The following is a 25,819-nucleotide window of genomic DNA, read 5'->3' as shown; positions in this document are numbered from 1 at the left end:
TTATTTGGCCTACAGTTAAGCCAAGTGCCAGTCCTACTGACACCAGTATGCTCCACTTTGGGAGCAAACTGGTGCTCACTATGAAAAAACAAGGTTTCCCATAGTTACACTTGCAACAAGAAACCTTGAAAAGACGTTATATACAGTAGCTGTGTTTCCATTAACCTTAGAGTTGCACAAATTGAAATTATGAAAACAACTGTGCTTAATGGAAGCACATGAATTTAAAAAATAAAAATAAAAAATCTCACGTTTGACATGGATTTTCAGCCGTATCAAAATAGATGACATGGAAAGACTTTTCTTTGCATCACGAGTCATGTGATGTCAGATGTTACTACTGATGAAAACCACAAAGAAGACAACAAGAAGTAGTCTTCTTTGTTTGTGTGCTGTTTTTGTCTTTTTCAGACATTGTGCAGCTGGCTCGACCACAGCTCTCACAGCATCGCACAGTTCATAAAAAGTTCTGTGTCTGGAAAAGCGGCTAGTGTGTTTATCCTTTATTTGGTGTCCGAACAAGGATTCTGATTTTATGGCATTAAAAGAGTGTGTGGGTGTAAAACAAGAAATACTAATGGATTAAAAAGAAAAAGGACATATTTTTAGAGGTTGTAAGATGTTGTGTCCAGTTTGGCTTTAACATAAAGGAGTCAGAAAGTTAAGATAGACATTTCTACAGAGATTAATATTCTTCTTTGTACTCTTCCTTCCAAATATTGTCTAATGACAACATAATACTGAATTTAGAAAGACTTTAACCAACATTGCATAAGGCACAAAGGATGCCAACCAAGAATTATACAGAGTTAAAAGACTTCTTGTCAGTCCTTTTTAGATTTCTGTGTTTTAGAACTTGTGCACTGCTGAAACGAACATTTTATTGTATGGACAACAAAATTAACAATACACACCCTCCAGGCCACCTCTACTATGGGAATGTAATGGGTTCTTGGGTGCAGTTGGACAATCCACTTTGTCAACAGCAACAGATATGGCAATTTCCCTTGAAAAGCCAAGCTCTTTACCAGAAATGCACTGGACGTGTTGTGACACTGTACAATAGTATCCAGATGAACCTGTGGGGTTGGCATAAACCCAGAAAGCCTCTGATTGGCTGAGGGAGTGTGCTCTGACCTTCTGTTGCTTCTAGACACTGTCGGGAAGTAGACTTGTTCTTCCTCCAAAGAAAGCTATAATTCTAGGAGTGTTATACATGCCAAAGCAGTTCACACCTACAAACTATTTCAAAGACACATTTATATACATGTATGGTCAGTTTTCCGCCTGGCGTAGTATCCTACACTATAGTGTGTGTAGTATAGTACGCACATTAACTGGGTTGTCTAATTTTTGTTCCAAGTATTGTAGGAAACAACTCATGCAGATCTGTCCTTTGGCCTCAAACCACTTTTTAAACAAGAAACTATCATCATCACGCTGTTATCCAAGAAACTGCTGAACGTGTGTTCATAAGATTGTTTTAGGACATTTGTATGTTATTCTGTGATCCCCATATATGAGTATGTGCTTGAGTCTATTGGTTCTTGAAGGGAAGTGAATGTGGTGGACTCCCATTCCACCGCATGTCGACTGTGGTTCAGCTGCGGTCCACCGCCAGGCCCTGCATTTGGAACAAAGAGAAAATACAGCGCGGTTCTCGCTACCACTGTTTTTTGGACCCATCTTTCATCGCCCTGTGTGCACATGTGTATTTCGGGTGACGGCTTCTGTGTGCGAGTGCGTGTACGTGAATGCGTGCACGCGTGTTGTAGTACACCACTCTGTTGTACTCTCTGCCCCTGATATTTTAAGGTCTTTTGGCCCCACGTCATGAGTGTGTGCTGGATTTCCAGGCTGCAGTTAAGGGGAGTAGAGTGAGGGAACCCATGTGGAGGGCAGGAGGAATGAGGAGAGAGGAAAGAAAGGCGGGTAATTGAAGGGTTTAGGGTAATACTTAGGCCAAGGATGGCTGTTTCAACATGTTTGCATAACCTCCTTAAACTTATTATTTAGCCCTGCTTTTGAGTGAATATAGGGCAAATACAGAATGAAAAAGGGGCAAGAATGCCAGAATGATAGAGGTCCTAGTGGGAGGTGGAGGTGATTCCAATCAAGGCCAAGAGCGACTTGCCTTTGATTAGGAGTAACCTGAGGAGAGAGTAGTGATGAAATGAAGATGTAAAGATAAAAATTAAGCTTTTGTCGCTTTCCTTCCAAAGAACCTGTGTTGAAGTTTTTGAAAGTTTTTTTGTTATACTCGTTTTTTCTATCAATAATGGTTTTCCTAATGACACAGCTCAAATTCATTTTAATATTGACAATTTATAAGACTGACTGGCCATTTAAAGCTTTGCGTTACTTTGCGCACTTAGTTCTAAAGGCAAACTATTACAGCTTTAATATGTTATGTAGAAAACTTGATTAGTGGTAGTCAGTGTTCTGTGTGTAAACTATATTTAGCGTCACATATATCTTATTTCAACTGTTTGCATGACACTAGAACATTGTAAAGTAGTTTTAGAAATGAATACTATTATTTTTCTAAAATAGTTTTTTTTTTTTTTTTTGAGAAAGTCAAATATGTGGCAAACATTTATGAAAAAGAAAATGAGAATCCATTTGAAAGTTACAATTGGTTCTTTGTCTCGATAAAGGTTTAGGAAACTGGAAACGATTAGTAATTTTATTGGCATAATACAAATAGACATTAGCCTCCTTCTGGATGTCTTCAACATAAAAAAAAAAAATATTTAGTTAAGATTGTTGATGTATTGAATAAAAAGGTTGCATTACAAGTGCATAGTTTTACGGAAGGCACAGTGCTTATAATAGCATTAATATTGTCAATATAAATGCAAACCACACTTTTTTTCTTATTTTTATTAATAAAAAGACATTTGGGGATTAATTTTCAATCCACTTTACATATAATTTTCTTATGTAAAATACAAACAATATTCAGCTCTCGTCAGTTTTTTTGTGAACTTTGAGCTTTTTCTAATGGTGTTCTCAATGTACAGTGTTAAGTGTGTGTGTGTGTGTGTGTGTGTGTGTGCCCTATTCTCTGTGTATGTGTGTGTAATGTAATATGTGTGCATGTGTGTTTGGAGCTATGTTTCCCACTGTGACCCTCGCCCCTTTCACAGACAGCTTTAAAAAAGCCAGCTGCTTTGTCTGCTTGTGTTTGTACTTGTGCTGACTGTGAGGCAGGGGAGACATACGTGTGTGGTACCCTACAGCACAGCCCTCTGTCTTGTTTCTTGTGCCTCGAGGTGACACCACAAGTCAGACTCCATGAAATAAAGCCAGAAGACAAACCTCCCATGTAAAAAGATTGGACAGGCCTTCTCTGCTATTGCTGCGCTCTGTCAGTGGGTTCGGAGCTTACCTTCCTCGTCAGAGCTGGGAGGAGAGACCCTGAGTCCAGATGGCTCCTGAGATTGGCATAGGATTTGTCTAATCTGATATGGATTATATTTACCTCATACTAATATTAAAATCTAGGGTTACACAGAAATTAGTATGCCCACACAAACCGTAGCAAACGGATAAGAAATGGAGAAAATCAGAAGCACAGTGGTGTTTGTGGCGTTATCACTTATATCATGCTTAGCCTTTTGATTTAATATCACTATTTTTAAATATTTATTTGGAGATGATCTTAAGAATACGATAAAGTAAAAAAAAAAAGATTTTTTTAACTTAAGACTACATATACATAGTCTTAAGTAAAAATAAGGAATAGACATCTTTAAATTATAGTATACATTATGATATGTGTCATACAATCGTAGATTAACCTCTTCAGTATTTCACTACATGGGTTTAAACTATATTAATTTCATAGATGAAGAATTTTAGCAGTTCTGAAAACAGCTTTTTTTTTTTTACTGCACCTCTAACTGGTGCTACATTCGTCATTTATTGCTACTGTTGTGTTTCAATAATTTATCATTTATAATTTTATGCATATTGTCAAATGGCAACAAATCAACAAAATCAACTGACGATTTTTTGTTGATTACAGCTAAATCTTTTAAAGAGGTATTATATAAGATTGACTTTTTTGAGTAAATTATCTCCCTCTTTCTCTCTCTCTCGCACACGCACACACACCTGGTGGCCCTGCTTAACCCATTTATCTCTCTCTCGTTCTGGCTGGAATGCGGCGGTGGCCGTCTGGTCTGGCTCATCTCTGGAAGCAGTCAGCCATCTTTCCTCGTCCCTGCTTCCACTCTAAACATTTGGCTAGTTTTGGCAGATTTGTTGATTTTTGTCCCCTAGTATTTTCCCTCTTGTTGCTGTAAAATTGACACATACTTTTCCAATTACCCTCACCATCACCGCCAGCACCTACTAGCCAGAGCACTAAGGTGGTGTAAGGGTGAGCAAAGTAAGTGGGCTGTATATTTTATTAGTGAAGTCAAAACACACATAGCTTGGTCGAGTTCTGGGGCAACTATCTGCTGTCATGGGGTTTTCTCAGGAAGCACAGCAAAGGTAAACTTGTTTCATGTAGTATGTTCACTTAAAATTATAATGCAGGGATAAATGAGCTCCAGAGTATAGTGATCTGCAACTCCAGTCCTGAAAGGCTGATGTCCGCAAACTTTCAGAGGTGTCTTTGCATCCACTCACCTGAGTCAGATAATTAGAAAATAAGCTTGACTTGAATGTGACTGCATACTGATGAGCTCTGATGGACCATGGACACATCTGACAGTTTACAGACAATCCCCCTTGAGGATTGTCATTGTAGATCCCTTCTCTAGCTGTACAAACAGGATCGGCACGTATGTTTATTAGTGGCATGTTGCATAAGGTCAATTTTCCAAAATAAAGTTAGCAAAAATTGTACCGCATGCAAGCCCACCAAAGGAATTGGTTGGCTTCAAGTACTAGTTGTTTGCTATATATAAAGTATTCGTAAACTTGCTGGATATCTTAAAAAGTCACTTAACCAGCCTTTAGATTTAAAATACAGATTTACCTTCTCAACTGGCTTTGGAATAAACTTACAAGATGAACCTTGAGCATGTGTTTTATGTTGAAAATAGACATTTTCCCTAACTCCTTAGTTGTAAATAACAATCGGTTCCAAGAACATAAATAATAGTGTCACTCAACCATGCTCCACTCTCATGTCCTCTGCTTGCTCTCACTACAGAACTCCAATATATGGGGCCCCAGACTCGTGCTGTACCTTCACATACTCACAATCAAGGAGCAGCCATAAAATGCCAGAGGAATGCTTCTACGGAGTTGGAGATCTGAGGGCTGGAAAGGCTAGATCAGAAAGTAAAGAACTTAATAATGGATGTTGTGGGAACAGATATCAGTGGCGGCATGTTGGTTTTGGGCCAACAAAACAAACTTGCTTGGATGTAAGGACACAAAGCCCAGGCGTTTGCATATGCATTCACACACACACACACACACACACACACATATGCATGACTCACACACACTGCACTTATGGGCAGTTGTTGTTGATGGTTCCCTTGGGGATCAAGCAGACGCATCTGGTTCTGTCCCACTGACTCTCCACACTCATAATTTCAAGTAAGTCATAACACAAATTATAAACACGTATCCCTCAACCGTGACGCCCAGGAATAACAACATGGAGTGCAGTGAGCTGATTTAGGGTAGACAGGGACTCCTAAATCTTTACCTTTGCCGTGTTCTTTACTTCCCTCTGCCCTCGTCTTTCCTTTTTTTCTTTCTGAGGCTGTTCAGGTAGGTCGGCCTTATCAAACAGAGTTGTTTCTCTAGTTTCTTTACGTCATGAAATCTATTTATATTTTGTTTTATTCATGGTCTCGCCTTCCTTCATACCACAACTTTCCAGTTTTGTGGATTTTCCCTTTTATTTTGGGGTGTGTAATTACTGCTCGCTACCCCAAATTTCATCCAATGTCACCCACAAATCTGCCTTTCACACTTATTTCATTTTTGTTCTGGCTAGTCTATGACTCTTATCTGCTTTTATCATCCTCACCAGTCTCTTATCTTTTAACTTCTTTATGGGGTGGTGGTAAGAGTTTGCCCCTGCCAGGGTAGACTAACCCAGTGCAGCTGTAGCTACAATCTAGAAGCTTGCCACCATCAGCCTGTGAATGTCTGCGTGTCTGGAAATGGCTGATTTATTAAGATATTATTAGGGTGTCTTTGAGCATCCTAATAAAGCGCTTTATGAGTCTGATGTCATTTCTTCCTCTTGTTCCTCTCAATGTTTTTTTCTTTTTCTTTTTATGTCACTCTCATGCACTCAACCTTCTCATCACACGGGCATGTCTTTCAGCCATAAATCTCTCAACTCTATAGATCTGAATGTCTCAATTCATCCCCAGGACCATGAAGGTTCTATTGGTATCACATGTTATAGCTGAGCTGAAAATTTCACCCATTATAAATAAGATGTCAGCTCAGCCGTCGAAGTTACAGAGAACTTTTCCACGGACTCTTGCAATACTAAAAATAAATTTGAGCCATGTGTGATTTATATAGGTGCACATCTGTTTATGTGAATGTTGTGTTTATCATGTCGGCTTTAACGTCTTTATCTTGTGCTGGGGCTTTTTGGCAATAGAGATCTAAAAGTGGAATTTATTTGTGCTTTCAGAGTATCTTATGACTTCCAATTTTTGCATGTACATAGATCAATAGCTGGTTTTCACAAAAATAAAATTCATCGTCACCTTTTATAGTCGGACTGGAAATAAAGATGATCTTTTGTTTGTAAAGGATAGTAAAAGATAGTCTAAAGTGAGACGAAGAACGTTCTTCCTCAGATTGTCTGCCAGATCATAGAGGACCTGTATTTTCTTTGTATTTGTTTTCACATGTGTCTAATAGATGAATCTCACAACTGTTTCAACTACTGTTTTACGACTGGTGAAATTGAAATCAGAGATGGTTGTGCAAAGTGTTGTATTCAAAGTGTTGAGTAAAGGGGCTGAATACAAATGCAACACACACTCCTTAGGCACATCCATCCACCCATTACCTAAACGCGTTCATCTTTGCAGGATCTGGTGCCTTTCTCCAGTAGTCATCGAGGGAGATGCCGGGTACACACTGGACAGGTCACCAGTCCATCACATGGCAACACAGAGAAAGACAGGACAAAACAACCATGCATGCAAACACCAACACCTAAGGACAATTTAAAGAAACCAATTAACTAAACAGTCATGTTTCTGGACTGTGGGAGGAAGCCGGAGTACCTGGACACATGCACAGGAAGAACATGCAAACTCCATGCAGAAAGATGCATAGAGAAAGAATACCCAGGCTGCGATTCAAACCCAGGAATTTCTTGCTGGAAGGCAACAGTCCTACTAACCATTGTGTAGCATAGGTTCTTTACTAGGAAGTCATTTTGAAGCGTTTGTATCATTTTTATTCCACTTTAAATTACCCACTATCTTTTATTTTTGTTTATTATGTGTATTTCAACAAAAATCTTTCATTAGGTACCACATTTTTTCTCATTGTATCTGAAAGCACTGCCTTTAGTCTTCACTGCAGGAATGGATTGGAGTGAAAAGGCGAGAATAGTGCTCTTACTCTTCATGAATGTACAGGAAGTATGTTGACCCGTTGAAAGAAAAGTTCTCAAACGGGGTCTGCATAAAGTTAATCTTGAGGACAAGAGGTAAAACTGTGATACCATTTGGACATAATTCAGCAATTTGGTGTAAAGATGGCCATCCTGCAAATATGTTAGGGCTGTAAATCTGATGGACTGTTTATGAGCTGTGACACAATCTGCCGCATTCCTTGCCCATATATGACTCTGTGCATCGACTCCTCACCCTATTTAATGGAGCTAAAGATAGAGCTTTAGAACGTCTGCAAATATTTGCACATTACAGTATATTCTTCTAATGTGCAAATATTAGAGAAATCTAATATTTCTCTAATTTGAAAAAGTGCTGAAAAATGATTTAGGCTGAATTACACTGCTTTAATCTGTAAAATTCCTCTGTTGCACAGGCTTTTTTTTTTATTGAATAATTTAAAACTAAAGAATTATTACCACATGAAGGACCAGGTCAAGCAGAATTAATTGAATCCGATAAAACGCCAATGTAAGTCAGTATGTGTGTTTTTATTACAGTTGGCATTAAAAAAACAGAAATAGAACAGAAACAGATAAGGAGAGATGGAAATTGGCTTTTTGGTCCTACTTTGTGATTAATGATGGATGTGAATAGCTACTCCAGACCATGTCAGAATCCACATGCATTCACTAGCAAATACACCCTACATGCAAGCACAAACAGAGATCTATTAATGGCCTGGAATTGGAGAATCCAGATGCGATCTCAAGATAATTGTGCTAAAAACACAACATTTTGACTCCCGGTCCAACATGACTTTATTCAGACTTCAGAATGTTTATTTTTACAAGTGGATTGTTTCTACAGGGACTTAAATCATGGAATAAAAGTACGCCATTGCAGGTCAATTCTAAATAGATTAAGTGTATTTTAAATGCGGCAGACTCACTCTTCTACTACTTACCTTGCACAAACCCACACAATGCTATGCTGGTTAAATGCTTGTTAAATGCAATTTAAGAGTCTGGAGCTCAGCTGCTTTGTTTATTCAAATACCTTCAGAAACTATTGCCGTTTACAGAATAGTCACTGTAAAAGCAAGAAATAGTACTCCTATTTAGTCCTTGCTTCACTTAAAGATACTTCTTCATATTTTTGTTAGCCTTTTTAGGTTTTTTGGGTGACAAGTTTCTTAGTCATATTTTTACAGTAATTAATTAAAGAGGCATAGGTGTGTGCGCGTGGGTGCGTGTGTTTGTCGCTGACCGTCTGTGAGAACATTTTTACTCCTAAGTGTGTTTACAAGAGTGGGTAGACAATGTGTGTGTGTCGTAACACTGGATTTACAACATCCTGTTTGATGACAGAGACTGTAATCAAAGATCTGCTTTAAAGACACAGACTTTGCTGCACATGCTCGTCGGTCCTCTTGCGGTATATTTGTACATCTGGTTGTTTGTGTATAATGACCCTTGTTGGTGTGTTTCATCTACACCTGTAGAGAGTCATTCGCTGCTTCCCCTCTGGAACAGGATGTACACTCACAGACACACGCACACACATGCACTCTGTTAACCGGCGAGGACAGTTGAAAGATGTCATATCCTTTTTTGCCTACAGAGTCTATTACACCGCTACATGCCGGTGAGTCACAGTGATGTTCGACTAATACACCACTTAGCAGACCACTTCAAAGATGTCTGTGTCCTTTCTATGGAATCCCTGTCTAAGTTTAAGGAGCGCTAGATTAAGTGCACTTCAGTCAGCATGTTGAATGCCGAAATTGAGATCTTGAATACTCCTAAATAAAATTGGTGTGACCAGTTGGATTCAATAATCTCCGTATGGATTGTAAATAATATTATCTGCTCTGCGAAGGCCTCAGAGATTGGTCAGAAAACATAATTGAACAAACACCATGATGAAGTCCGGAAAACACGTCAGACATTTTTTGGAATAAAGTTGTGGAGAAGTTCAAATTAAGGCTAAAAAGCGTTATTCCCAGTTTGGAACATGTCCTTCAGCACTGTTCAGTTCATCATTGTGAAACAGAAAAAATACAGCAACCCTGTAAATCTGCATAGGAATAACCATTCATCTAACTCACAGACCGAACAAGAAGAACAGCAAACAGAAGCAGCCAGGATGCCACTGGTAATGCCAAAGGAGCTGCAGAGATCTACAGCTCAGACGGAAGAATAGTTTGACACAATGTATATAAGCTTTGCACTTCAAAATCTGGCCCTAATAAAACCGGGGCAAGAAATCCCAATTAAAGCTCTGTAGGGACAAAACAACCACGTTTTGCCCCTATGAAAGAAGATGCCGTTGTTAGAAGTCATCAAAAATTAGCTTTTGAAACAGAACCTACCAATGCGGCTGAGCGTCCACATTTACCAGTTTGGAATTACAAAAACACATTTGATTAAAAGTGTATTATGCGTTGACTCTTAAAAAACTCCTGCTCTTTCCGAAACTTCATCTTCAGGAAGTCATCACAACAGCTCTCCTTTATTAACCTTTTAACAGGTTTTTTGTTTTTTTTAACCAGCGTTTCACTAGAGGTTCATATAATGAGCTCAGCAGATTCCCAGGTCCACCAGGTGTTTGCTACTGGTGAGTCTGTTGAAGCTGAGGAGGGAGGGGGCGCTCTGTGAAGCGGAAGTTTGGATACTTCTAAGGAGGTGGGGCTCCTCGGAGGTGGAGCACCACCAACCAGGTTCAACCAGGCGTTTTCACAATTGCATAGTTGCCATGGGAGATTGCTCAAACATGCACGAAAGAATCAAGGCGACACTTCAGTTATGATTTTGTTGAGGGAATAACATCATAATATGATATAAAGCTAAAAAAGTTGATTTTACATAATACTGCTCCTTTAATGGAAACATACCAGTTTTGAAAAGTACGTTTTTGCTCTAGAATGAGGTGGTTTTGCAGCTGAATCAAATTTAGTGTACTTTGCAAAATTGCAATGGAAACACTATTTTCACATCACAAGTCATGTGATCAGTAAACAGATGTTACTACTGGTGGAAAAGACAAGGAAGACAACAGGAAGTGGCAGTATGATGATGGCATGGCATGTTTTTTCATGCCTTATCACCTGGACAAATGTATTCACTTGTGATTGCAATTGTGTTATTTAATGGAAATGCCACAATAGCGAAATTGTGTTTTTATTTATTTATTTATTTTAACATTAGCGGAATATCGACAAAGTTTTGAGCACATTTGTAATGGAAATGCAGCTAATATATAACACCCCAAACACACCAATATGGACAGAAGAAAGCTTTTATGTCCTCTTTAGTCTGCAGAGTCAATTACGCTGTTACATGCCGGTGAGTCACAGTGAGGTACCACTAATTTACCTCTTAGCACACCACTTCAAAGGTGTCTGTATCTTTTCAGTGGAATCTGTTGAGGTCTGGAATGAGGGTGGTTGACATCTTTATACGCACTAAAAAATTCAGCTTCAGTATGTTTTTTTTGTTGTTTTTTTTACATTTTTGTATTTATTGCTGTAATTTCATTGGAGTTCATAACCAAGAATTAATGTTGATACTGTTCTCAGTTACTCAGTGCATACTTCCTTGTGTTTTTCTCACCATGTCAGGCAGCAGGCGTTGCTGGCAGCCATCAGTGAGAAAGATGCTAATATTGCCCTTCTGGAATTATCTTCTTCCAAACGCAAGAAAGCCCAGGAGGAGGTGATGGCTCTGAAAAGGGAGAAGGACAGACTCATGCACCAGCTCAAACAGCAGGTACAATCTCCACACAAAGCAATAAAGTTATTCGTTCATCCTTTGAAACGAATAATCTTTTGTCCAGACAGTTAACTTTTCCATACAGAGGGACAGCTTTGTAAATCTACAGAGGGACAGTTCTGGGCTTAAGAATCAAAGCGGGGCTACAAATTAAATCCTGCTGCCTATTGCGGGGCATTGTTTGAATTACAGATGCCTCATGGCAAAACTTTTGAACTTAAAACTGGGAACAGATAGAAGTTAATAACTTGTAGTAGCCACAGTTGCTGCATTTAATCACCACATGCCAAAGGAAGAAAACCAGATTTTGGAATCCAAATCCAGGCACGTTATCACATCATGGAACCTATTCTCTAAACAGGCATGTTGCAATCAGTTACTGGATACACTCTAGTCGCAGACGAGTGTCATTGTTGAGTCACTGCCGGACTGTTTTTGTCTGAGGCCTGCTGGCTAAACAGACATAAGTCAGGCAGACATACACCTATGCACACACACACCTTGCTATTTTCCATGCTGCTTTGGTTCTCGACATAACCTCAGGCTCAGGAAGGTATGTGGGTCATTAAGATCTGGTCAGACCGCATCACTGACTGATCAAACATGAATGCTAACGATAATGAGCTAACAGCAGGGCGTCTACATGTACGGCCTCCTGAGTCACTGGAGGCTTCTGGGAAAAATAAGGGGTTTAAAAGTCAGCAGATCCAGTGACTGGATGTGGATATAAGTGCAAACCTAGGTTTGCATCTTGTAAACAGTTCCTTGGGGGTGCAGCTCCATTCAAGGTATTTCAAGGAAAGCCAATTATCTGTTTATCACCATTTGATGCGTCATGTTTTCCTATTGGGTAACTAGCAGTTAAAGTCCACCTGATGATGTGATGAGAAGCTCTAGTTTCAGTGATGTGGCTTCTGGGTTTGGAACACCAGACGAATGTGACAAACTTGCACGACAGAAAAAAAGGCAGAACATAATAAACTTTCCATCCTTCTTGTGCTTGCAGAGTAGATTTATGCAAACATCCTGAGACATGTATTAATCTTGCATTAAAACTTTATGTTTACACATCATAAGATAAGGTTGTAAAATATATTTCAAAAATTTCATGTTAACTCAACCAAAATGCAGAAGCGGAGTGCATACTTTTGGATACTTTTGAAATTAGGAGGGTAAATGACAACCAGGTGTTGCTAATCGAATGCATTTGCTGAACTGATCATGAGCAGAAGTGATTTTCTCCATAAAAGTAGTTTTGACATTTTGTGGTCTGGACAATTTTGGATGTGCCTGTTAGCACATTACAAAGAAAGTGAGACATAAGTGCTAATGTTACAGAAGCAGTAGTTCCTCCTTTGCAATCTGGAAGGTCTTATAAGCCAAATTCCTAACTTTTTGGAGTTCATCAGGACCGATGTTTCCAGAAGTCTGTATCCTACCAAAGTTATGCTGGTTGGATCATGTAATGTTCAGGAAAAATGGCAATCTATTCGGACCTGTAGAACCAGAACTCTGCATCATGTACTACAACTGATAAGAAAAGCATTTTCTCTTTAAAATACCACAAAACTGTACAACTTAAACAAAACAGAATATCAGTTTTGTTTGTAGCGCTGTGAAATGAGTGCTTGCCTTCTTTGACATCCTTATACGCACACACACACACACGCACACACACACACGCACACACCCGCACACACACACACACACACACGCACACACACACATGCATGCACACACACACAACTTTGCATGTTGGGAATATGAGGGACAATTTTGAATAAGTGCTTGAATGAAAAAGAAGAAGAAATGAGAAACATTTTTTCCCAACAAAAGACATTAAACAAAGCATATTGTCTAGATAACGATCCCTGACCACCAAGTACATAACAGCAGGAGCTTGCTTTGCCGCCACAGGATCTGGGCTTTGCAGTCATTAAATTAACCTCTGTAGATATACTGAATTATTCCAAAATGAGTTAGATCCTGTTTGTGGTTCAGTGGGATGAATGAGCCCCTGGAGACTTAACCCAAACTTGCCTGCTACGACTGAATTTACACATCAGAGATATGAATTGCTCAAATTTGTTTTCATTTCTCACACTGTTACTTTCAAATTAATTCAGGTTTTTAGAGAACAGTCAAGATGATTGTTGCCCCTTTTTTTGTTTAAAACACATAACATTTATGGTCTTTTTTTTTTCCCCTCATCTTCCTTGGTTTTGCTTTGAAGATTTCCCCAATATTACACACTTCGTCATGATCTGTAAACAGAAGAAGTACAGTGATGATTACAGTCATAAGAATAACATTTTGTTTTACATGATGGATTTTAAGTCCAGGATTTTTTTTTTTTTTTTGTAACCAGATATTTGAGTTTTTTAGTGAACAATTTAAATTTTCTTGCTGACCTTTAGAAAGATAATAAAAATATAAAAATTATATGAATGGGAGGTGAAATGGTAACAGGGAATAAAACGTGCTCACAGTAAAATGTCCAAGATTTCTTTTCCTGTAGCAATTGGTATAAAACTGGACTCTCATATGCATATACAACAATCGTATGCAATAAATTAGAACATCAGTGAAAAGCTAAGTTAATAAATCCATTCACAAAGTTAATTACATAACTATTTTCATACCTTTATTTCTGTTATTTTGATGATCTTCATCTTACAGTTAATGATAAACCGACGTTTAAGATTAGGATATTGTATCACACCAATAATAAAAACATTGTTGGTTTACATTAACAAAGTGTTAGTTTAAAACATGCTTAAAGGTTGTTCTTTTCAAAAGGTACTTCTAATCTAACAAACGAGTCTCACCGGGATGCTTATTTTAATTTATTGAATATGACTATAAATTCTGTTGCGTTCGCACTACTCAGCTCTGTACACTTAGGCACTGACTCATTGACACAAATTTCATGATAGGGAGCCCTCCTCAGGTCCGTAAATGTCTTTTTGCGGAAGGAAACTAACTAGGAAATGCCAAAGAATTATGGCACTCAAGGTCTCTCCGGGAAAGCTGATCTTGAGACAGCAGATTGATTTACAGATAGCACTGACCTGTCTGACCTCCCCACATCCCTCTTTTTTAAGATGCATGTGTGGGTATGTGTGTATTAAACAAACTTTCCTTTCATTCACTTTTTTTCCTAGTGTAGGCGAAAACCCTTCTGTAGTTCAGACAACCATTCATATACAAACACAGGCACTTACGCACGCACACACGCAAACACACGCGCGCACACATGCGAGACTCTTTTCTCTTTTCTCGGGGAAAAGAGTCTCAGAAAATGTGTCCCAGTGTGGGAATTCTCTTAGCATTTCATCCAAGTAATGGATGATCTCACATCAGTAGTGCTTTAAAGTTGAGGGTAAGATGAATTAGGAAATCTCTGAGGTGTGTTTTCTGTGACTTTTCCCCTTAATCTTGTCCCTATTTTATAACACAGTTTAGTATCTGTCCTTAGCCTGTTAACTCTTTTCTGTTTTTTTTTTTTTTTTCCTCTAGGATAACTGAGTAATGCTTAACACACGGATAGACCTGATTAAAGGACCCTGCTTAATTGTTGTGAAACTTGCACAGCCTTTCTGAAGTACAGCTGTTTTTTTTCTTTGTTTTTTTTTTTTTTTAAGGGTTTTTTTGTCAGCTTCCTGTGTCCATATGTGTTAATACAGCCACTCTTTAATCAGAGCAGGCTTGTGATTTACACAGGGCTTGTGTTGGGGTTTGCAGTGCAGCTGTGAGCTTAGCGGTGATTGCTGCCATGTTTACATCAGCGGCTGCACATTGATACACATACAAAAACACACAAAGAGCCAAATAATATAGTGGGTTTTGCTTAGAGATTTAGGTGAAGAGCCTGTGTATTTTTTCTCCACATGCATTCGTGCCACCTGTGTGAGCTGCTTTGCCTGTGATCTACAAGCAGGCCTGGAGGAAACTGGCGAGCTGTTTACTCTACAAGACTACTAATTAACACTAATTAAAACGCACATATTCCACCTGAAAGGCTTTTTAAGTGTGAACACCTTTGTTTTTACACAAACATTATGGAACATGTCCTCAAGAAAAGAGTTAATGCGTGTGTTTTCTTTGTGTCTCCAATATTAAACTAGTTTCCTCAAATACCCAAATGTTCAAATCCAAATCCAAAAGTAAGATGCTTCCAAATTACTAATTTAGAGACGCACCAATTAGATTATTTTTTTTCTTTTTTGGCTGTTTTCCTTTTTTTTCTCTCTCTCTCCTTTGATCTGCCAACACCAGCATCAGATTAAGTTTTTAATTTTAGCCTTCCTGCCTACACACCTGGTGATTATTAATGTTGTTCACACAAGGGATCATCACAAAACTTGTTTGAAAGAGCAGTTGCTGTGAAACGATTGAGTCGTTGGCATTTTAAGGTTATACCATACCATACCAGCTTTATTTATAAAGCACTTTAAAACAACCACAGCTGATACAAAGTGCTGTACATTAAAACACAACATAACAATAAAAAAATAAATAAATAAATAAAAAATAAAAACTCTTACAGTTTAAAAACAAACATACAATTTAAAACTAGATCCCAATGGAGTTAAAAGCCAAGTAAAATAGATGGGTTTTAAGACGAGCTTTGAAAGTGGACAGTGAAGGGGCCTCTCTAACGTGCAAAGGCAAGTTAGCTTTTTTTTATCGTGTTAGCTATCAGCAAAGTCAGCATACTATTACTTCAAATATAGTCTCCCTTTTTGTTCCATAGAGATCATACATACTTAACTTTGAGATTCCCAAAGTGACTATGATGTCAATATTTCCAAACCCATATGAAAGCTTAAAAAGGATTTAAAATAGCAACTTAGACCTTCTTGTTGTCTGATTTAAGTCTCTGTCTCACTTTCTCACTGTCTGCCATAGACATGTCAACATGGAAAATGCAGATTAGATCTTACAGCTCTTTATCTCCTTATTTTGTCACTGGGAGGTGCAAGAAAATAATAGAAGTAAGCTTCTTACATAATGTCTTCTTTTTGAATTCACAACCTTTACCCATCCATCCATCCTTTCCCCTAATGGGGTCGGGAGGTGTGCTGGTGCCTATCTCCAGCGAACGTTTCGGGGAAGAGGCGTGGTTCACCCTGGACGGGTCGCCAGTCTGTCGCAGGGCAACCTTTATGTGGTCAACCCGCTACAGTGACGCATCACTGAAAAGATGACATATTCATATTGCCAACAGGTCAAAGCCAACCAAAGTGATTGATCAAAGGGTAATTATGTTCATCTCCAGTCTAATTTCCCCCCTCTGCTTAAGACCGATTCAAAGAATGAGGCTTGTTTGACATTGTGGAGATTACACAACTAAGCACCACCTGTGTGTTTACATGGTGTCTGCCTTCGATTACAGGTGATAGCTCTGTAGCTAGTACGCATAACCTTACTCCACCCAGTCACACCTGCTAATGGTAGCACCTAAGGTCATAATGATGTGGACACCTGAACCTGATGTTTAACACCTCTAACCACCGGTCTGATGTTTGTCTGAAACCCTCCTCCGACCGTCCCTAACTTGTTTCTCTTCACCTCCCACAGCCTTGACAGTGTTCTCACCTTATCTGAGAGGCTCTTCTCAAGTTTAAGCTAATTGCAACCATCTTAAAGACCAGTCAGATCCTCTCCTGTGATCCTGACTGGCTTGTTTCCTCAGTCATTATGCTCCAGCCTCTTATCACAGCTCTGTTATCCCTAGGGTGCTAACTACTGTTACTCTATCTCACCTATGTCTTCACAGCTGACTCAGGCTATTTGTCTGTTTCTCCCAATGCCTGGCTCCCATTAAACTTGGGGAAAGCCGCAAGAGTTTGGCCGCAGAATTGCACGCCTTTTCTTGGAGTCATCTACGTCTTACACATACACAATCCCACCACTGACTCCACAATCATGTCTACCCTGCGGGAAACTATACAGTGTTAAAACACTAAAACTGAGAATGTCAGTATATGTGCACCTAATTTTTTTCTGTCTCTATATCAGTTAGGCTGATTGTTAACATTAGTCAGCCCACACTGTTACCTTACTCTAGCATCATGTCTTCTTTCTCAATACATATAATAGACATATAGAGTCACCATTTAGAAGCATTTGATGCACATTTAGGGGTAAATTTAATCAGTGACATGCAAAACTAAGGTTGCTTCAGTGTGGCCCTGGGCTACACAAAGCAACAACTGTACTTGCAGGGATTTATCTCATTCAATTTAAAACATAATTTGAAATATGTATGACAGACTTATGATAGTTCCATTAAGCGCTCCAACTTGCACAATTTACAACCTGTCAAATGTTAGCGGCTCAGTTTTTATCATCTTTGATGGCTTTCGACATACTTTCCCCTCCATGCAGAAATTCCTCAGCCTAATCATTCAAAGATTCAGGAGAAATGTTCATGGAACAAATAAGCAGTGTTGGGGAAATGAATGGCTTTGTGTGCAAGTCTTACAGTTGCATTTAAACTATTGTGTTATTTCCTTTTTGTAGACCCAGAGCAGAATGAAGTTAATAGCAGACAATTATGAGGAGGACTACATCCACCCCCAACATCACCCTCATCATTTGCACCACATGCATACAGCAAATTTGCATCACCGGAGTCTGCCAAGAGGGGACCCACATGCCAACCACCGACCTCCGATGGATCAGGTCAGAACAAATACTACACACGGACACATGCACACACACCTTGAAGGAGCAGATGAACTCCGGGCTTGTTTACACAAGTTTACAAGTTCTGAGCCTTCATCTTCATGCCCTTAAGGTTGATGCAATTTCATATTTATCAACTCCACCGGCGCTCAGTTGTGGTCTTCTTTGACAGCATAACATTTCTTGTCTCCCTTCTTTTTTTTTTTTTTTTAACCCTCAAACCCCAATACTTCCTGCCAAGTTAGAGTTCTTCATATCAGCCAGATAAGAGGCCTGAAGGAAAAAGCTGCCAAATGATTGTTTTTGATTGATGGGGTTTGTATGTGAGATTAGTTTATATATCCTCCAACTCTTATACAAGCTCCCTCCTTTCTGTCTGCGCATATTACCCACATTGCCCCGAGGACACCCTTAATGTGTCTGCAGACAGCACTGTTGTTTTAGGCACAAGCACGTGTTGTGTGTTCATAAAGGTGCACACTGGCATTGATGTGGATGCACATGGGATGCATACTTGAGCGTTTATTTGTTCTATGTACCCTGATGAAACTGCCTGTAGGTGAAAGCAATCTTTACAAAAGACGGCGTCTTCCCATTAACTCATAAAAGCATTTTTTTTTTATGTATATTTGAATTGAATTCAAACTCATCACAGCTCTATTGTTGTACATGGGGGGATTCCAAACTGTGAAATGGTGCATCTGTCTCACTGAGTGTGTGGCTTTAAGATGAATAGTTGGGAATTTCCACCTGGGTCTATATTTCTACATTTGTTCTGTTTGAAATGAACTGTTGCGTGTCTGTACTCTTTATAAATAATTCTGAATCTGCTGTCTAAATTAGAGTCAAACATGAACTGGAGATCCCCTGTGCTTAATAGTGGTAAGATGCTTTCGCATGCTTAAAATGTCTCAGCAATAAGGTAGGGATAAGGTAACTGGTTGAATAATTTCTCCCTTTCATACCTCTGGAAGAGGACATCTTGATTCCTTAAAGAATGCAAGAGTCTGTGATTGATTGACGCTCATTTCGTTTCTTTTTATTATTAACTTTCAAACTCTCAGAAGCATGTGAACATCTGCGTTCTTTTCACTCACAAGATGAATCAATATCTTACTTTGACTCTGATGCATCAGGTGATTGAAAGTGAGGGAAGCTGTAATGAGGCACCCGTTTTCTGGAAACCACCTTTTCAACTCAAGGATTTATAATTTAGATTTCCGCAGGTCTTGTTAGATAACTAGAACTGTCAACGTAAACGCTTTAACGCACGTGATTAATCTGAAAACTTTAGTGATTTAATATTACATACTGCAGATTAATCAAGCTATGTATTGTCACTTAAAAGCATCTCGCGCATAGAGGTTTACCTCAGAGCAGCGTGTTATGGGCTCGACACACGGGAAGTGACAAACGACAGCGTTGGGTTCATCCATTGGGTTAACTCATTTCTGTTAGCATTTATTTTTCCGTATCCACTTGATGGGTAGCCCAGCTGTGTATTGTCTGTAAGCAATTCGACTGACAGCAGACAGCATCCATTGATTTGCCCATTACTTGCGTCACTGCAGACTCCAAAGATGAAAATATCTGGGTTAGTTGAGTCCATCAAAACCACAACCTAACCATTGCTTAGGTTCACTGCAAACATCGTTGGAGAGTTGACCACAGTTCCTGCACACTCATGGCCCGCCCACGTTCCTACCAATATTCAGTGAGGAACAGACGTATTGGAAATGCTGCGTACCGGGGTAGAACCAGACCAGACATTAACCAGTCAGAGTGAGACCTGACAATGGAGGAGCAGCTTTAGTGATGGCTTGGTTTGTGGTTCGGAATGATCTTCAGGCTCCTCCAAACCCCACTCTTATTGCTTTGCTGCAACTGATTCTCCATCTTCTTTTTGTAGATGATTTTTCCATCCCTATTTTTCTTTGTCGCTCTTATTCATTCTGTACACCCAGAGCACATGGAAGCTGCCCATGTTTATCTGTGAGTCTGGAAATTGTATGATTAGCCACATCTCAGTCAGCCGGATGACGCTAGGTTCCCAGTAGCTCCTTTGATGGCACGCAGAGCCGCCAGCTTACCCGGTTTCCTGGAAAGAGACCTCACGGTTCCCATGATGATGGACAGATTGATGGATCTGTACAATCTACTCCAATTGCTACTCTTGATTCCTGCCCTCTTCCTTCTCAGCTCGCATTGGACATCAGGTTGTTTTGCCAGAGGCTGCAAGGAGTAATAGAAGCGTGATCACTCATACTGTCTCCGAACATAATATCCACAAAAGAATAAGAAAAGTTGCTCACAAAAGTTTGTATAAAAAAGTAGGAGGATACAGAAACACACAACACATCCACAATAAACTATAAAAACAAGAAGACTCAGAATTAGTGTAGAGGTGCTGAAACAGGCGGCCTGCTGTCACGGCACTGGAAGATGTAGATGAGGGTATGTTTCTGTTTACCAAGCTTGTCAAAGCTGTTAACGTCATGTTGGTATTTAGCTTCTAGCATGTTGCGCTGCAAAGCCAATGTTACAACTGTAGCTTAGCTGCTTCATTGTAGCCCATTAAGTTTACTGAGCTTGTCAGAACCATTCAGTTCAGTGAGGACCACCATATAAACTGCAGCCAATGCTTGGCTTAGCTCCGGTGTCGTATTAGCAGAGACTATGCTTTATCTAGACCTACTTTAGCTTTTTGCATGTAAGGACTTGACTGTGGAGAGCTTCCAGTTCATGCTAATCATTATAATGTTACTGTCTAAGTGAATTTACCTTCTTGTTAGCAGAGCTCTTGTCTGGACATTTCCAGCACAAGGAAACCTCTAACATATCATTGGTTTTTAACAACTGCGCCAAGAAAAAAATGTTGATATCATGACATCTTTGAAAGAGAGCATGACCATTATTATTATAATTAAAGATCACATGAGCTCAAGAGAACTGAAATATAAAACTGTAAGTTTCAGCTTGTGAATACACAATCACCAAGTTTAACTTCCATTATAAACAGAAAACAGCTGTGTTGACACGCAGGATTATTAAACATGATTATAGCCACATGTAAGAACAATTACATGCCATAATTAATACATCACAAATCGTGTTTTCTGTGTTTTCTCACAGGATGACGAAGAGGGTATATGGGCTTGATGAGTACTATCCATAGGAACCTGCATCTCAATGGTGTCTGTAAGTTTTTGATAGATCTTCTATTGATTGTAAATGTAGCTTTTGTTATTATTTCTGGATATTAAAGCTGAAGTATGTAACTTTTATTTAAAAAAATAAAAAAATTCTACATATTTCTTGAAACTGTCACTATGTTGTGACAGTTTGGTATGCGACATATGACCTGTGCAAAAACTGAGTTCCTCCTCTGCCTTCTCCCAGTGCTAACTAGAAACAACCAATCAGCCAAGAGGTGGGTTTTAATGCTGTGAATCACAGTCTTGTATTGTGCTGCTTATCCTTTGGTCTGGAAATGTAACTCAAGGAGGAGGAGGAGATCAAACTTTTGACATATTATCTGTCTCATAGCAAACTGTCACAACATGGGGACCGTTATGAAATGTGTGAAAAACATATTCCTTATAAAAGCTGCATACTCTAGATTTAAGGTACATGTTTTAAGCTTGATATCCTGCAGCTTAATGTGTTTGAGAATCTTATTCTATTTTGGAGTGATAAAAAAAGGTAGCTTTGAATTGTCCTGATACGTTGACAGAGTGGGCTAAAGTAAAAAAAAAGATTGGCTGTAACACTGGCCGACGACGCACAGTATGGTAAAATCTGTAGCATTTGGATTGGTCAAATGTGGATTAAAATAATTTTACAGTGTTTACTGATTTTCTAAAATAGAATTTATGACAACTTTACACTATTTCAGAAAAAAAAAACGGGGAACTAAGTTTTCCCTAACATAATGCTATCTTGTGCTGTTTTGTTCTTATGAGCCCAAACATATTATGTCATCTCGTACTGGCTGCTGAATGTACTGTTCGACCCTTAATGCTCTGCACAACATTTTCAAGGGGCTTGAGTTACCATTAGCAGGAAACACTGATGGAACCACCCTATCCGCTGCATTACCCTAGACAGACAGAGGAAAGTGGAACAGAACCCAACTCTGTTTCCACTGCTTGTGAATTTCGGTTGACTGAAAAGAATTGGTTTATTTTGGGGTTTATGGGTCCTTTTTGTAAAGTACTCAAATGCTGTTTGTGCAGCCATGTGGTACATGCAGTCTGTGGCCATATAGGTAACTGCGTGGTTAGACCTATACGCACCCCTGCTGCCTAAAGCGAACACACCAAAGCCCATAGGTGATAAAAATGACACAATGAGAAAAACCAGAGATGGTCCAGTCTGTCTTTTTGCACTCAGCTTTTTCAGTCATAGTAAAATTTTACCGCACTACCCCACCCCTTTATGTGCCAGTGTGTGGGGTAGTTAATTGCAGTACAACACAGAAAAGTTATGAGGATTTTTTTTTGTTTTAAGACTGCAAGCTAAAAATGCATAAAATCAAGAATGCTGAGTCATAAATTATAATTCCGGTTTTGGGGGTTTATATCGAAGCCCCCCATTGGCTCAGAATGCCTTTAAATGAGGGCATGCAAAAAATGAGCATGGGGGACAGGGCTTCTTTAGAGCTAATGTTTAAGTTAATGAGACATAAAGAAACAACTTAAAGGCATTCAAATGTGGCTATATAAATGTATATGTGTGGACAAGAGAGAGGGAAGATTGAAAGGGTCTGAAAATTGGAAAAGTTCTTGTTGGAACCTGAACAAAAATCAAGCATCATGGTACACTCATAGTTTCCAGTTCATCTTTTTCTACTCCCCCAGTAATCCACAGGTGGACCATTGCAAGCTGAGTGTGTCTCTAACCTCAATGTTGCACTTCTCCCGAACATTTTACTTTTAGGATTAAGTTTTATAATGTGTGCAAGCAAATAGTTCATCTTCCTCTGTCACAGTTTTGTACTTATCTTTGATGTTTGCCCATACATTTGTAAGGCGGCCTGTGTTTAAGAAAGTGTTGGTGAGCTATACGGGGTTGGAGCAGTCTACATAGCCTATAATCCAGTCCATGTGTGTTGAGAATGCAGCAGTGTCAAGATTCACTGTAATGAAACAGACCACACTGCCCCCTCTCTCCCTCAGTTTCCATCTCTTCACATTTTTCCATCACTCCTCTCCTTTCCACCTTTCTTAGACTTTCTCGGCGCTAACTCATATCCCTTAAGGTAAGCCTGGACCTCTGGTTAGCCTACTGGTTCAGAAACCTTGATCAGATATCAACTGGGGATATGCATTCAGTGAGTTGTGTATGTGTGTTTATATTAGAACCTTTTATCCCTTTCTAATAGAATAAACCTGGCACATTAGTCTTTTAGTGGAGAGTGGTATTGTGGCTAGCAATATCAACGCTGCTCATCTATCCGATTCTGTTATTCTGGCAGCACGCAGCACGAGTGCTGCTGGAGTGTAGAGCTATCCTTTATAGCAGAACAGATGGGAGCCATTCAGAGGTATGTAGCTACAGCACATAAGGCTGTACCTAATCCCCATATCCTGTCCCTGAGTGAGCCCTCCCTAATATGAGCAAACAGAGATGACAGCACAGATAGACAAATAGCTAAGAATCTATGTGCCTGATAGATTTGACTTCTGTTTCGTAACAGCACCATTGAGTTCCGCTTCAACAATGTGATTTCCTTATTAACTTTTAAAGTGTGAGTTACAGATTGTTTATCCATGCCTCTCATTCTGTAGATCCTCCACTCTTATTGGCTCATTTAGGTTGTGTATGTTCTGTTTTTGATTACAGAGGTTTTGTTTACCTTCTAGCCTACTGGACTCCCTCACTAATGAAATAAGAATGTCCTTTTAGAGACGCAGTGCAGAAGAAGGGGGGATGGAGGTAAATATGAATGAGAGCATGAGGCCAAAGGAGCAAAGCTGACTGAATAGCATTTGTGGAAACATTGTGCTTTTATTCCACCATAAATTAATTTATACTTTGTAAGGCTAAAAGAATCTGGGACAGAAATATTTTAAAGAAAATAAGAGAGTCCAGATGGGCAGGCATTCCACAGGAGAGTGTTAAATGTTACTCAGATTAAAACAAGCCTAATTTTTTATTATTATTATTTTATTTTATTTTTTTTATCTTAGTTTGGACACAAAATGTTTCCCAAAAAAATGTTTTAGGGCTGTTTTTTTTTTTTTTTTTTTAGATTTGAACAAGTAACATGGTCTTGTTGAAAACAGTTCACGATAAAATTCCAATACAAGTTCTATCTCATTCATTATTTTAGATATGGTTTTTGCACTAATACCAATAGTTCAAAATGTTGAGGTCAGCATCCCTCTTGGAGTCACACATCAACAAGTGTGAGTTGAGTTCCTCCTCAGACATTTAGCTAAATTTAAAAGTAATGACTGTAAAAGTTATAGCCATGCCATGTATTCAAATTTCAATTCAGTTTATTTATATAGCAGCAGTTCACAAGGCAAAAATTTAGCTTGTTCAGTCCACTACCTCTGTCGAACCCCGAAATATGTGCAGGTTCTTTATAATTTTCTATTGTATGTCTGGCCTTGAGTAAAGCTGTCCCGTGCCATGTGTCTTTGGTAATCGGTGAACCGTGACTTGAAGGTCAGAAGAGGCGTCTGATCGGGGCCATTCTTCAGCCGGCTGTCAGCGTCATCAGTCCGTGAAGTCAAAGGTTGTTCCACCAGTTGAACATGAGTGGAGAAAAGTCATTAACTCCGCAACACCTGAGTAGTGACCCTTGAGCGTACTGTGTGTCAGATCTATCTCAGTGCATACTGACAAATGCCTTTATCAGTTTTATAAACTGACAGACAAAATAAATCATCAACGGTAAAATGCTGAGGACACCAGAGGCAACACAAAGTGAAGTTTGCTCTGGTGGAGGGGATTTGGTGCTCCGCATAGCAAAAAATGTTAAAGGGTCATGGCCTCTGTAAACTATAGTGTCATCTTGATTAAGTTGGCAAGAACACATTGCTTTCAAAAGAGATTTCACAATGTTTTTTGTTTTTTCAAGAGGTATCCACATTGTCATTGTGAGCATGGAAAGCTGTAGTCACAGGATCCAGAGATGCATCAAGGCAGAAAAGCATAGAAGTCGACAAGATGATGAGAAATGCAGGGTTCAGCAAACACCTTTTACGAGCCATTCAGGTTTATTCATGTTTCCTCTTTTTGGTGGTTTTCTTGAAGCTGTGACGGGGAAAGTGAAACACCTCAAGTGTGGACCAGAAGGCATTTTGTCTGAGTAAGCATCATTTTCCCCTCCCACAACACCCTCATTACACACGCAACAATGTGGCCACACATGGTGGGCAAACATACATAGATGTAGCAGAACTTTATAGAGTTTTATGTTTCTGTGATGGCAAGTAAATCCGTGCTCATCGGTTCCCTATCCATGCATTGAGAATTTGCATGTGCGTGCTGCTTAACTAATCAAAAGGAATCCTCAAATTCCTGTGTGGGCGTCCCAAGTATCACAACTCAAATAAAGGGAGATCAGAAGAGCTTAGCAGCATATTGTGTGTGTCCCACCTCTTCCGTCGGCAAGATCCCGACTGCTTAACCGGCACTGCTTAACTGAAGCGTTACATAGGTAGACATTGAGAGGAAATTGGAAGCGTGTCCAAATAAATTATTCTACTGTAAAATATTGTTTATTAATCAAATAGCAATAAAAAAATTGGTTTACCCATTCCAATATATATA

The 25,819-nt window shown here is 39.2% G+C and overlaps 1 protein-coding gene across 7 annotated transcripts in view; it reads left to right on the top strand.

Moving 5' to 3' along the window:
- LOC103129859 (ELKS/Rab6-interacting/CAST family member 1-like) overlaps window positions 1–25,819 on the top strand; it is a 167,649-nt gene that overhangs the window by 98,849 nt on the left and 42,981 nt on the right. For 6 of the 7 annotated variants that reach the window (XM_016665463.1, XM_016665466.1, XM_016665464.1 and 3 more), the window contains 3 exons: window positions 11,191–11,338; window positions 17,870–18,031; window positions 21,167–21,232. In XM_016665463.1, the coding sequence (XP_016520949.1) occupies window positions 11,191–11,338; window positions 17,870–18,031; window positions 21,167–21,193 (337 nt within the window). In that variant the 3' untranslated portion in view covers window positions 21,194–21,232. Of the gene's footprint in view, window positions 1–11,190; window positions 11,339–17,869; window positions 18,032–21,166; window positions 21,233–23,263; window positions 23,972–25,819 lie in introns of all 7 variants that reach the window. The other variant, XR_001660118.1, reaches the window with a different exon arrangement.

This window comes from Poecilia formosa, unplaced genomic scaffold, assembly GCF_000485575.1.
Source record: "Poecilia formosa unplaced genomic scaffold, Poecilia_formosa-5.1.2 Scaffold586, whole genome shotgun sequence".
Classification (NCBI taxonomy): Eukaryota; Metazoa; Chordata; class Actinopteri; order Cyprinodontiformes; family Poeciliidae; genus Poecilia; species Poecilia formosa.
The sequence above is the reverse complement of the archived record's forward strand: the minus strand, read 5'-3'. Positions and strand labels throughout refer to the sequence as shown.